The following is a 14,199-nucleotide window of genomic DNA, read 5'->3' as shown; positions in this document are numbered from 1 at the left end:
TGTTGTACTTTTGGGTTCATCTGTTATCTGTTCTGTCATCATGTTTTTCCTTTTTAAAGGCAACCTAAAAGTTCTAAGCAACAGAAGCCGGTGGTCCGCCAAGGCGTCTGGTACATTAGCGGGCGGCGTGGCTAATGAGGTCAACACCTTGAATGTCCACAACGTCGTGGACCGGGAATCCCTGTGGGTGCAGTTAGACAGCGGTCCAGAGGTGACCGGTCTGGAGGACGCTTTGGCGCTATCCAGGACTGAGAGTGAGGTGACGGAGGAGGAGGATGCAGAGGAGGAGGAAGACGACGCCGTGAAGAGCGAGCACACGGAATCAGCAGACACCAGCGGTGCCCAAGTGTCCACGGAGAACTCTGGCTCGGGCACCGATGAAGGAGGAATGGTCAATGGCCTGCAGAGGGTGGAGTCCGAACGCACGCAGGCGTCTGATTCCCTGTCAAGCGAGGATGACGAGGACCTCGAGCTGGAGGCCATGGCTAGATCTCGTCTGTTAAAGCAGGAGCGCGAGAAGAAAGAGGCCATCGAATCGCTCTTCCATCATGTGCTTCTCTACAATGCCGCAGGCGGCTGGACCCATTTACTCCAAGGCTTGGCCCTGCTTGACAGCCTGCTGAGAAGCAGCGCCAAATGTCCTCTGGTGGAGGCGCTGTCTTCCACGTCCCTGGACACCAGCTCTGCAGCACACTTAAACCTGGTTTCCAACCTCCTGCAGCGCCACCAGCAGGCTCAGGATGGCATGAGCTTTTACGGCTGTTTACTTTCCCCTTCGTCCTGCCCCTCGGTGCCCCCGTCTCTTCTCATTGAACTGCTCATGAACTTGTGCCTGCGATTCATCTGCTCGCATTACCCGTCCTACATGAGCCTCGGGCCTCTTGACTTGCAGGGGAACAGGGATGTTCAGGTGAAAAGCGTGGAAGTGTTGACACGCATGGTGAACCAGCTGGCCTGCCTGGGACCAGGACAGGAGGGGAGCCTGGAGCACATCCGCAAACTCCTGGCACGATGTAAAGTGCAGCAATACGCTCTTCTTACACTTTCAGCTTCTATGTACATAAGCCAACGAGGAACCGACAAGGGGGAATCCAAGGTTCTGGAGCTGCTAGATGACGAGGGCGGCCTGTCTGAGGAGAGTCTCGTCAATGTTGGGAAGGGAGAAGGACAGGAGCAGTACCCCTTGCAGGTGGAATTACTGAAACTCCTCCAAGCTCTCATAGTTTTGGAATACCGCGTGTGGCCCAGCGGGGCTGCATCCGCAACCGCATCAGGCAGCGCGTCCGGTCAGCCCGCGGAATCCCCGACCGGCAGCAACGCTCTGACCCGGGGGTGGCACACTGCTGTCCAGTTCCAGCAGTCCATCAAGGCAGCCCAGTATGTCCAAAGTCACCCCATCACCGCTCAAGGAATGTTCGTTTCTGCCGCTGCCAGGGCTCTGCAGTCACAGTATGGCTACGCCATGCATCCCCACTGGGTGTCGCTGCTGTGCTCCTCATTGCCGTACTTGGGACGCTCACTAGGCATCATTGTTGCCCCAGTCTTAAATCAGATTTGCAGGAACTTGGATGAACTGGTTAAGCTTTATGAGCATGACGGAGGAAAGACAAGCCAGAGGTAAAAATATCTTATGTTCACACACACATCATATAGAGAATACAGTATTGTGATAAATTTGCTATAAAATAATTAATAATATATTAATAATAATTTAATATTATTATCAATGAATAATATTAATATTGTTACTAAATTATTATTAATAAATAAATAAATACATTAATTTATTATTATTAACAATAATAAATTAAGCGTCTTTGAGTACTCTGAAAAGTGCCATACAAATAAAATGTATTTTTATTATTAAAATGAACTAATCAACATTACTATTTATAGCATAATAAATTATCTTAACAAAGTTAAATAAATCCACTTTGGCATCATGTTTTTTTCAAAAATGTATGAATTCATAAATAATGTTTGGTGGATGAATATATTTGTTTAAAATCACATTTAAGCAAATTCTTTTTTTTTGCCTAAATGAAACACTTTTGAGCATATAAATGGCTAAATAACACAGACCACTCCAGGCATTCTGATGTGATGTAGTATTGTACACTGGTACACTGTTCGGTGAGACACACAAGCACCAGACTTGATTGCTGGAACAACAGGCTTTTATTGCAGGTTTGAATTATCTCATAACAGGCACAGTAATCCCAAATATTATGTTATTATGTCTACTATATTGGGTAATACGAGCGTAAAGGTGACCCTAGGGGTGTTATTTCTTGTCTAGAGGGCTCTAATATAGTTGAAAAACCTAGTTAATCCTTTAGATGGTCCTTGAACTGAGGTCACACATGATTTGAACAGTTTCTCCAAGTTGTACCGCTTTTTTAAGTTCATAATCAGTGGTTGATTTGTGTTTTTCCATTGTTAGCGCGACTTGTCGGAAGGAAAACATTGCACCGGACTACCCACTGACCCTTGTGGAAGGCCTGACCACCATTACACACTACTGTCTACTGGACAGCAAGAGAGTGAGACTCACACACACACACACACACACACACACACACCAACCCAAAAGTCCAGTACTGATTCTTGACTGTAAATGTAACATACATTCCTCTTCCTGTCTGTATCTTTAGGCCATGGTTGTCTGTGACTCCGTCGATGTCCGCAATGCACGCAGCGCTGTGATCGAAGCGCTGCCGCACATGCTCAGTAGCATGGCGCTGCTGTGGGGCGTGGTTATGAAAGAAGAGTTTCACAAGCGGGCCCCTGACACCGCACAGAGCAGCAAGCACAATTCTTCTGTCTTCTTTAAAAGCACCAAAGTGTGTAGTTGATGCCGTATACGTAGATACATAGACTATCTCACAAAAGTGAGCACACCCATCATATTTCAGCAAGAATTTAATTTAATTTAATTTAATTTAATTTAATTTAATTTAATTTAATTTAATTTAATTTAATTTAATTTAATTTAATTTATTCATTCATTTTCTACCGCTTTTCCTCACGAGGGTCGCGGGGGTGCTGGAGCCTATCCCAGCTGTCTTCGGGCGTAAGGCGGGGTACACCCTAGACTGGTCGCCAGCCAATCACAGGGCACATATAGACAAACAACCATTCACACTCACATTCATACCTATGGACAATTTGGAGTGGCTAATTAACCTAGCATGTTTTTGGAATGTGGGAGGAAACCGGAGTACCCGGAGAAAACCCACGCATGCACGGGGAGAACATGCAAACTCCACACAGAGATGCCCGAGGGCGGGATTGAATCCTGGTCTCCTAGCTGTGAGGTCTGCGCTAATTGAATTGAATTGAATTGAATTGAATTTAATTTAATTTAATTTAATTTAATTTAATTTAATTTAATTTAATTTAATTTAATTTAATTTAATTTTTTTAATTTTTAATTTTTAATTTAATTTTTAATTTAATTTTTAATTTAATTTTTAATTTAATTTAATTTAATAATTAAAAGTCCTTGCCGAAATGTGAGGGGTTTACTCACTTTTCCTGAGATACTGAATATATTTAACAAATGGAGTAACAGCATCCATTATCTCTGTCTGCTCTATAGATTCTACGGCAGCGGATATTACAGTTCCTTGTTCCTCTGACTGGTCAGTATGGGGTCCCGCTGATGGCTTCGCTTGGAGCAGCGTGGCGCAGCCGGAAGAGTAAAAGGAGGCACACAAACAATGTAAGAACTTACTGTATCCCGAAGCATTTGAACACATCACGTGATACTCTATCTCTCTCTCTCTCTTAGGTCTTACCTGTGGTCAGTGAGTCCCATCTAACCATCGTGGATCTGGTGAAGTCACTGAACAACTTCCACACAGACACAGTCCTACAGTTGGTCAAAGAGGTGGTGAAAAAGCCTCATCAGCTCAAAGGAGATCAGGTAGGACAATAAACAATAAACGGACACTCTGAAGTTCTGTTATTGCAAACCTTCTTTCTGGTCTGTCTCCTCTTCATTAGAAGTCAACCCTGGTAGACATCCCGATGTTGCAGTTCTCTTACGCTTATATCAAGAGGTAAGTGATGGAAGACACGTCTGGCACTTCCCATCTTCAGTAGACCACGATCCTTTCCATATCAATCACAGCTTAAATGATGTGTTCCACTGTCAAGCCGTTGCCTACGTGATTTATTTTGAAGTGTTTAACTGGTCAAGTACCATTAAGAACTCTTAGCTGTCGTACAAGTGAAAACTTTACTCAAGTGGTACATAATGAGACTAAATGCAGGGCCATCAAAAATAGCCTGGAAGCGGTGGTGACGAATTTATTTCATTAATTCTGATACATTTTTTAGCGTCTTAATGACGCTAAAAAAAAAAATTGTCAAGCCACATATCACTGTTTAGATGGCAGACAGAGCCACAATAGCGTCCCCCCAGAGTCACACAGTGTGGCCAGTGCACTTTGTGAGCACAGCGCGGCGCACCCACGCCTCCATCCCTCCCACCGGCGCAAGCGGCAAAGGAGGAGAGAAGGCGTTTTTAACACAGCCGAGTGCAATCTTAACCAATCACACGAACGCCTCTCGTTGCTTTTAAATGCACGGGACTGATTGGATGGTTACTGAGGGGAAGGGAAGGCGGGGCGATCTGGGCTATGAAAAAGCATCCATCACAACCACAGGGATGAGCGATGAGTGGATCTGTCTTGTCTGGCGATGGGACAATTAATACAGAAATGTATTATAAATGCTGGTTCAGACGGTTAAATAGTGATTGCTGGTTGCATTGAAATGTGCCTGACACTGCCGGCCTGTGGGGTTTTGGTGCCGTACCTGCACTGTGCGCCTGTCAGTTAATTTACCACTCTCTAGAGTGCGCTTCGCCTGCGCCAAGAATAGACCAGGTCGGAGCCGGCAAGCTTTCAGCACACCTCAGGTGCGCTGTTTTTGTCACAAAATTGTCACTGCACCAAGCTGAAAATGCGGGCGCCTCTCCTGGTGCGCAGACCAGTCTACCAAATTCGAGCCCCATATACGTACAATCTCCAACTTCTCACCTCATTGTCACTCCATGACAGGGAGGTGCATTCAGGGACACTTTCACAACATCTTTATTGTGCCGATAAGTGTGGTCCAAATAAAATACAGAAGAAAGAAAGACAAAGAGAAACAGTCAATGGATTTTCTTATTTCTCACTTGTCATTTTCTTGTCCGTAGCATTTCAGCTCAAGCCTTGCAGGAGAACATCGCCCCCCTCCTCAGTCTTCTACGGGAGTCTGTCCAACTGAACCTGGCTCCCCCCGGTCACTTCTTACTGCTGGGGTCTGTGCAGATATTTACTTGCATATTTACACTTGTGTTCCTAAGTTTACATATCCTAGCAGAGGTTCTGATTTTTTTGTGGGGGGCCATTTCCTAGAGAATGTTATTGATATTCCACATTTTTGTTTTGCAATCATTTGAAGGAGTTCAGAACTGTGAGAGTAGTTAGTGGACAAAAAAGCATCGGAATTTGAACATATCCAATCCAATCCACTTTATTTATATAGCACATTTTATAAACAGAGTTTCCAAAGTGCTGCACAGACGAGTAAAAATAAAAAGTAATAATCCAAAACTAAAAGAGCATTTAAGAAATAAAATAATAAAATAGATATTAAAATATTAAAAACAAGAAACAAAGCAATAAAAGTATAAAAAATAGAACCAATTACAATAAAAACAAAGAACTAAAAGACACAGGACCATACGACTCACTCTGAGTTAAAAGCCAGAGAATAAAAGTGGGTTTTAAGACGAGACTTAAAGCTTTCGATATTGGGGGCCTTTTTTACTTGGGAGGGCAGAGAGTTTGGATATCGGAATATTGTAGTGTAAAAATGGATGGATTACATTTTATATAGTGCTTTTTAAGCCATTAATTTACTCCTCAGCTATACCCCGGTGATGGTTATCCACATCTGTACTCACAGCTGCCTAGTGGATGGATGGGGGAGTCTAGATTCTGTGTGAAAAGTGGAGTGGAAAATGAGGGATTTAATTAGGCCAACAAAAATTTCAGCCACAACTGCCAGGAAAAATGTTTGTGATGCAAAGAAAAAGCCACACATAACTTGAGCTGGCATGCAGGACTCTGAAAGAATGCGGCGTGGCTGTTTCAAGATGTACAACAAGGAGGCAGTTGAAGAAAGATGGGTGAAGTCATGGTGACCCGGGACAAGCGTGAACTGAATAAAAGCGACCCGGGGGCTGGTCAGAGAGGTGTCTTAGCAAACGTACTGCAAATGGAAGAAGGGGAAGTACTACATGGGTTATGAAGACACATTGAATAAGTGCAACAAACCATATTTTCAACTTTTGAGCACAGCTGTAAATACCATATTTTGATTGGAATTGTCTTCTCTCTTGTTTGTTGATCAATTTGCTGACTTGTGTACCTCGCAGCATCCTAAATGAAGTTGTCAACAGACTTCCTAACCTGGACAATAAGAAGGATACACGAGATCTGCAGGTATGACCATTGAGCACACTCGTTGTAAGCGTTTGGAGTTTGCATGTTCTCCCCGTGCATGCGTGGGTTTTCTCCGGGTAGTCCGGTTTCCTCCCACATTCCAAAAACATGCTAGACTCCAAATTGTCCATAGGTATGAATGTGAGTGGGAATGGTTGTTTGTCTATATGTGCCCTGGGATTGGCTGGTCACCAGTCCAGGGTGACAGCTGGGATAGGCTCCAGCACCCCCCACGACCCTCGTGAGGATAAGCGGTAGAAAATGAATGAATGAATGAATGTCTTAAATGACTTATTTATTCTTCGTTCATCTACTATATTGGGCGACACAAGTGTAAAGTTGAATATAGGGGTGTTATTTCATATTTAGAGAGCTCTAATAAAGGTAAAACAACTTATTTAGGTTGTAACTACAAAAATAGGGTATGAGTATCAGAGTGCAGGGTGGACCCCGCCTCTCGCCCGAAGACAGCTGAGGTAGGCTCCAGCACCCCCCACGACCCTCGTGAGGATAAGCGGTAGAAAATGAATGAATGAATGAATGTCTTAAATGACTTATTTATTCTTCGTTCATCTACTATATTGGGCGACACGAGTGTAAAGTTGAATATAGGGGTGTTATTTCATATCTAGAGAGCTCTAATAAAGGTAAAAGAACTTATTTAGGTTGTAACTACAAAAATAGGGTATGAGTATCAGAGTCCAGGGTGTACCCCGCCTCTCGCCCGAAGACAGCTGGGATAGGCTCCAGCACCCCCCACGACCCTCGTGAGGATAAGCGGTAGAAAATGAATGAATGAATGAATGAATGTCTTAAATGACTTATTTATTCTTCGTTCATCTACTATATTGGGCGACACGAGTGTAAAGTTGAATATAGGGGTGCTATTTCATATCTAGAGAGCTCTAATAAAGGTAAAAGAACTTATTTAGGTTGTAACTACAAAAATAGGGTATAGTCCAGTAATAGTATCAGAGTCCAGGGTGTACCCCCGCCTCTCGCCCGAAGACAGCTGGGATAGGCTCCAGCACCCCCCACGACCCTCGTGAGGATAAGCGGTAGAAAATGAATGAATGAATGAATGTCTTAAATGACTTATTTATTCTTCGTTCATCTACTATATTGAGCGACACGAGTGTAAAGTTGAATATAGGGGTGTTATTTCATATTTAGAGAGCTCTAATAAAGGTAAAACAACTTATTTAGGTTGTAACTACAAAAATAGGGTATGAGTGGCCTCTCGCCCGAAGACAGCTGGGATAGGCTCCAGCACCCCCCCCCCCCCCCCCCCCCCCACAACGACCCTTGTAAGGATTTGATCCAATAACAGATGTCGTTGGGCAGGAGGTGACTCAGCGCATCCTGGAGGCCGTGGGTGGAATCGCGGGGTCATCTCTGGAGCAGACCAGCTGGCTCAGCCGCAGCCTCGAGGTCAAAGTTCAGCCGCAGGTGTGCCCCGAAGCAGATGAGCCTGATGACGCAGACACGGATGGAGACCATTTTGGTAACGTGTGATTCATATATCTGTAAGGCATTGTTATGCAAGCAAATGTGGGACCGAGTTCCACAACCAACAGTAATTGCATTGATGATGAAATTGGACTTTTTTAGTTGAGGCTTGGAGCAGTTTTGTTGCTACATATTTAAATGTTTGCTTTTGTGCCTTGCACTTGCACCACTAATCTGGAATTTGGACTTCTTTATGCCTCAAAGTTGTAAAGTCTCTGCCAACATTTTTTCATTTAGTTGTCCCTACAAACGTTATTGTTTTGCACAATGGCCTCAGTCCAAAGCGGGGCAACCCTGAAGTGTTAAGAGGCTTTGTAAAGAGAAACAGATGAGCTCATTTTTCTTCATCCTGGCAGAGACAATGGCTCAAGCCAGCACCATGGTTTCATCCTCGGCTCCCTCGGTTTACAGCGTGCAGGCCCTTGTACTCCTGGCTGAGGTGCGTTTGTTTTCTACACAAAAGTCAGCACACTGCTCACATTTCATCCCAGTGTGTCTTCTCAAGGGACAAATCTTGTAACACACAGACATTATTGTCTAAATATCTGGCAACACAAGTGAGTACCATGATGGTAGCATCGGGATATGTGGCTGCACGAGTTCTGCCTGCATTGGACAGCTGCGGTTCTCTGAGGAAAACACGATTTACATGTACTGTGACAATAGCCACGTATACATGGACCCAAATATTCCAATTCCATTCAGGTTATTTGCTCAAACGGAAAAAATGTAACCTTTGTATACACCTCATTCCCAAAGAAAAGTGCCAATCCCAATGAACATATAATGGGATTCCCAGGGGTGGAATATTCCTTTCCCCGATCCGATTGAGGTATCTTGTACCCGCTCAAACGGAAAGTTGTCAGACTGCGTTCTTCTTCTTCTTCTGTTGTTTATTGGCGGTTGGCAAGCAGCTTTGGTGTGCATTAGCGCCATCTGTGGAACAGAATCTAAACCCTTCTATACGCCATTCACAAGTCCACTTTTATTCCAAAAGAAAATACATATCTATATAAAACATGTGCCCAGCTTCATTATCAAATATTAGCAAGATTCAACTTTATCTTTTCCTGTTCCCGGGTGCGTTCTTTCAGCCAATGCTGAGATATGACGTAACACGCAGCTCCAGACGTTCTTCACTTTTCAAAATGGAGGCCAGCAATCGGCACTGGACTGCTAAGGAAAGTTTGTTTTTGATTTAAACTAAATTCCAAGACCGGACGAAGGAAAAACTGGCAATACGGAGTTATTCCAACAAGTGGAAGAAAAACTCCAGGAAGTCGGTATCACGTGATGTTGGTGTTTACGTTTTACGGGGCATGCCCCATTGACTATTCTGCTTGATTATAGCGCCGCATGGAGACAAGAGATTGGAATATTCCTTTCCATGGATACCATTGCTTTCGGAAAGGTCATTTGGAAAGATTCCATTCGGAAAGAGAAAAACTTTCATGTAAACGTGGCTATTGTGAAGCACCAACTGTTTTCCAACATAGCAAGGAGCCCAAGCACACCTCCAAGATGACAAGTGCCTGGCTGAGGAAGCTGAAGGTGATGGAGCAGCCAAGTATGAGGTACACGTAAGTATAGGAAGGATGGTGAAGGAGTCTAACATCCACCATCTCCTCCATGGATGTCATCAAGCTCTGGTGAATTCCATGCCTGGGAGGATTGAGGCAGTGCTTGAGAACAATGGCGCTCACGCTACATATTCAAAACAAATTTGGACATGTTCCCTGTGAGGTTGGACATGTGTTGCCACCAGGGTGTTGACTATACCGCCATAGAAGCCGGACACCGACAGCATTGTCCCTTGAGAAGGAAATGGTTGCCTGCGGTGTGCCGTACAACACAATCCTACGTCAATTCTAATGCATTTGTGTCGCTGTGTAGATCTTGGCACCGCTTCTGGACATGGTGTACCGGAGTGATGAGAAGGAGAAAGCGGTTCCTCTGATTTCTCGTCTCATGTACTACGTTTTCCCCTACTTGAAGAATCACAGGTAGCTACTGACACCGTGCAAACACTTCAGACCTCTTTGACTTCATAATACATATAGTAGTCCTTGTCGGTCTTTGTAGTGCCTATAACATGCCCAGCTTCGAGGCCGGCGCCCAGCTACTGAGCAGCCTGAGCGGTTATGCGTACACGAAGAGGGCCTGGAGGAAAGAAGTGTTTGAGCTCTTCATGGACCCTCTCTTCTTCACAATGGATGCCTCCTGTGCACCAAGGTAAGGTTATTTCATTCCTATTCCTGTGCCAGTTCGCCGTGGTCCAAACTGGAATAAGGAACGTTGTGTTCTAAAGATATAAAAAGAGGTAAAAATGAATGAATGCATGTAATGGGAAACATATTTTTACATACATATACAGCTATAATTAGTACTTTGTGTGTCATTTTAGTTGGTGAAAGTTGCTTTTTGTCATGTCTCTAGTTGGAAATCCATAATTGACCACCTGCTGACTCACGAAAAGACCATGTTTAAAGATCTCATGAGTGAGTACCAGAACCTTGAAGGAAGTGGTTACTGTATTAGATGTGGCAGAATGACAAATATATGAATATATGAATATCCCACTCGACTATTACAGGCATGCAGAGCGGATCCTTGAAGCTTTTTTCCAACGTGGAACAGAAACCCATGCTAATCAAGCGCCAGGCGTTTGCCATGTTCAGTGGAGAACTGGACCAGTATCATCTCTACCTTCCTCTCATCCAAGGTGAAGCACGGCCGATCGTAAACACGATGAGTGTAGTGCTAACAACATGATTTTGCATCCCGCCAGAGCGGCTCACGGAGGCTTTACGGATGAATCCCAGCCCCACTGTGTCTGCTGAGATGTTCCTAATGTTCCGTGTTCTTTTGCTGCGAATTTCATCCCAGCACCTGACATCTCTTTGGCCCATTATGGTCACAGAGCTGGTAAAACCTCGCAAAATGTTCACGTTTTTCACATGCACGCTTTGTTTCACTGACAACTGCTTTTTTTTCTTCAGATTCGCATATTTGCTCGTCTGGAGAAAGCTCTACTGGAAGATAAAGACGTCTCAAAGTGAGATTTTTTTTCCCAAATGTCCCGAGACTGCAGACACCCCAAGTCACTGTTATCTCTGCTTGTGTACCCCCAGACTGGCTAAAGTGGTACGAGGAGCGCTTGACAGAAACACTGTGGTGAATTTCTCCCAGGCGGAGTTGGATTTGTACCTGTCAGCTTGCAAGTTTCTGGACACGACACTGGCTTTCCCGCCGGAGAGGATACCACTCTTTCAGATGTAAGCTTCCATACGGATTAATAAGAATATTCACATGCATATCTATTAGAGATCGACCGATTATGTTTTTTTTCCGGCCGATGCCAATTTTTTTCCATCACCCAATTTTGTTTGGGCCGATATTTGTGACAGATACTGCTTTTGCTGACTCAATTTACATAAAAAAATGACAATGATAACAAATATTACAGGTCTCAAGTTTAACGAAATATTTATTGAAATGTAAACACTGAACACAGTAGGATTCAGCTTTCTTAAACACATTTAAACAGCATTATCAATTTTAAAAGGAATAAATATTCATTCATTCATTCATTCATTTTCTACCGCTTTTTCCTCACGAGGGTCGCTGGAGCCTATCCCAGCTGTCTTCGGGCGTGAGGCGGGTACACCCTGGACTGGTCGCCAGCCAATCACAGGGCACATATAGACAAACAACCATTCACACTCACATTCATACCTATGGACAATTTGGAGTGGCTAATTAACCTAGCATGTTTTTGGAATGTGGGAGGAAACCGGAGTACCCGGAGAAAACCCACGCATGCACGGGGAGAACATATACTATCTGTTGATTCATTGATCATACTGTTTATAATTTATATAATCTGCAATAACCATACTCTACTCTAGTCACTTCACTGCAATACTGTACATATTACTGCTATTATATATTGTCATATCCATACTGTTTATAATCTGTATAATCTACAATAGCCATATTATAGTCATTTCCATACCCTAGTCACTCCATTGCAATACTGTATATATTACTGTTATTATATATTGTCATACCCATACTGTTTATAAGCTGTATAATCTACAATAGCCATATTATAGTCATTTATATCCCTGTACATATCCTCACTGTATTATAGTCATAGCCTGTATAGTTTTATTTACATAGATCTGTCCATACTAATGTACTTATAAAAAATTGCACTTCTGGTTGGATGCTAACTGCATTTTGTTGCCCTGTACAAGTGACATGAGCAATAACAATAAAGTTGAATCTAATCTAATCTAAACATGCAAACTCCACACAGAGATGGCCGAGGGTGGAACTGAACCCTGGTCTCCGAGCTGTGAGGTCTGCGCGCTAACCACTAGACCGTCGTGCCGCCCCGAATAAATATTCAACCAAGTGCAAAACTTTTCTGTCGTAGTTTAAGTTTTATCTAGCATCGATGTGATGACTGTGATGCCTGTCTGTAAATCATGGGGTGTATCGGCCGATACCAATTCAAGTAAAGAACGCAAATATCGGCCCGATATATCGACATATGTATCGGTCGATTCTTAATATCTATGCATTTATCTCCATAGCTTCCTTTGTTGTGAGAGGAAAAATGGCAACTGAAGAAAGGCAGGGCGGGTTCTGGAACTGAAGCTAATGTAATACGAACATTAATGTCAAGCGCCCAAGATGGTTTGGACGCGTAGGAGCTGGTGCCTGAATGCAGCAGCATAATCCAGAGTGTCAAAAATAGACATTTATGCGGGCGTCTCGATTACTTGCGTCTGCTATTCGCGAGTAATCTCAAAACTTATTCACTGTATTTCTTTTTTATTTATTTTTTTTGCGTCCCGTCCAGCCATTGGGGCAGATAGTATTGTTGACATCATTATTACTGTAATAATAGCATAGCAATAGCATAAAAACATCAGAGATAAGACGGTAGATTGTGTAGAGAAGCACCCATATATGTACTGTATTTCTAACCCCGTGTACAGGTATCGCTGGGCGTTTGTACCTGAAGTGGATGTGAATCACTACAGCGGTCCAGAGAGCGCACTGATAGAAGGAGAACAGGAATGCAAGCCCCACGTCGTCCGGGTACTGGAGGGCATACAGCAACGTTACGGGGTAAGATGAGAAAAAATATCCAAAATGTCTTCTTCAGACGTTTGCGCGTTAACGTGTGTAAATATGTTTGGCAGGCATTCAACGGGCTGAGTGAGGAATCTGTTTCGGAGCGCTTGGAGTTTCCCCTCCTCACCCGATGCTCCTTGTCCTCCATCACCCAGTTGTTGCCTTTTCTTTGCACCCTGTGCTGCTCGTTCCGGGCTCCCTCTTCCTCCCACGACCAACCACTGCCCCGAGGCCAGGTAGCGGACTACCCTGCAGCCAGTGCAGATGGAGTGTTAAAGAGGCTGGAGCACATCATCGGGGAAGAGTTCCTGGACGCCATGGAGAATTAGAGGTCCTGCAATGCGGACCCAAATACGCTTTGCGTATGTAAAACTTGCTTTGTCGTTTCTTTTAACTGATCTGCATGTCAATTAATATATGTACAGTATGTGCAAGGTGGCCTCCGCAACTGTATGTCACACTGGAAAGGTAAATGATGGTAAATTAGGTAAACGTGTACTTGAATGCAAATGAGCAGATCCACCAGTTTTCCTCAATATTTAGTGTTCTGATGTCTGACCACAAGAATGTTATGACTGTCTTGGAGGAATCTATTCTTGGTTGTTATTGTTCAAAACTCAGTGGACCTAGCGTAGTTTGATGTTGTTTACATGCCGTTCTGGCTGTCAAGGGAAGTATCTTATTTCTTCATTCAATGTTCTTTCATAATTAAAATAATTGATTTTTTCTCTCAATGTTGAATATATACATTTTCCTTTGAATTGTTGTCCATGTTAAAGAATACTACACCTAATATTTAAAAAGCAAAGCATTCCAAATAATATACACAAGACATAAGAGTCATTTATTTTCAACTCTAAAGTGAAATCAATGCGCCCAGGAAAGAAGTTCCGGTAATGCTTGAAGTGACCCTGTCGTCATGAATGTACCTGTAATTACATGGTTACAGTGTGACTATAAAACGTTGTTTTGAGTTTTTTAGAGGGCTTTATAGGCGGAATAAGGCGACTATCTGAGACACGTTTCTAAATAAATAATG

General features: G+C 43.4%; 1 protein-coding gene across 2 annotated transcripts in view; it reads left to right on the top strand.

Moving 5' to 3' along the window:
• dop1b (DOP1 leucine zipper like protein B) overlaps positions 1-13,901 on the top strand; it is a 28,267-nt gene extending 14,366 nt beyond the window's left edge. For both annotated transcript variants that reach the window (XM_058081476.1, XM_058081475.1), the window contains exons 20-38: positions 60-1,617; positions 2,444-2,543; positions 2,655-2,843; positions 3,602-3,724; positions 3,794-3,928; positions 4,009-4,064; positions 5,210-5,314; positions 6,437-6,503; positions 7,848-8,007; positions 8,369-8,451; positions 9,906-10,015; positions 10,095-10,244; positions 10,449-10,510; positions 10,606-10,734; positions 10,801-10,937; positions 11,012-11,067; positions 11,144-11,287; positions 13,022-13,154; positions 13,229-13,901. In XM_058081476.1, coding sequence (XP_057937459.1) covers positions 60-1,617; positions 2,444-2,543; positions 2,655-2,843; positions 3,602-3,724; positions 3,794-3,928; positions 4,009-4,064; positions 5,210-5,314; positions 6,437-6,503; positions 7,848-8,007; positions 8,369-8,451; positions 9,906-10,015; positions 10,095-10,244; positions 10,449-10,510; positions 10,606-10,734; positions 10,801-10,937; positions 11,012-11,067; positions 11,144-11,287; positions 13,022-13,154; positions 13,229-13,489 — 3,758 coding nt within the window. In that variant the 3' untranslated portion in view covers positions 13,490-13,901. The remainder of the gene's footprint in view (positions 1-59; positions 1,618-2,443; positions 2,544-2,654; positions 2,844-3,601; positions 3,725-3,793; positions 3,929-4,008; positions 4,065-5,209; positions 5,315-6,436; positions 6,504-7,847; positions 8,008-8,368; positions 8,452-9,905; positions 10,016-10,094; positions 10,245-10,448; positions 10,511-10,605; positions 10,735-10,800; positions 10,938-11,011; positions 11,068-11,143; positions 11,288-13,021; positions 13,155-13,228) is intronic.
• The last annotated feature ends 298 nt before the right edge of the window (positions 13,902-14,199 follow it).

The sequence above is a fragment of the Doryrhamphus excisus genome, chromosome 9 (genome assembly GCF_030265055.1).
Source record: "Doryrhamphus excisus isolate RoL2022-K1 chromosome 9, RoL_Dexc_1.0, whole genome shotgun sequence".
Lineage (NCBI taxonomy): Eukaryota > Metazoa > Chordata > Actinopteri > Syngnathiformes > Syngnathidae > Doryrhamphus > Doryrhamphus excisus.
The sequence above is the reverse complement of the archived record's forward strand: the minus strand, read 5'-3'. Positions and strand labels throughout refer to the sequence as shown.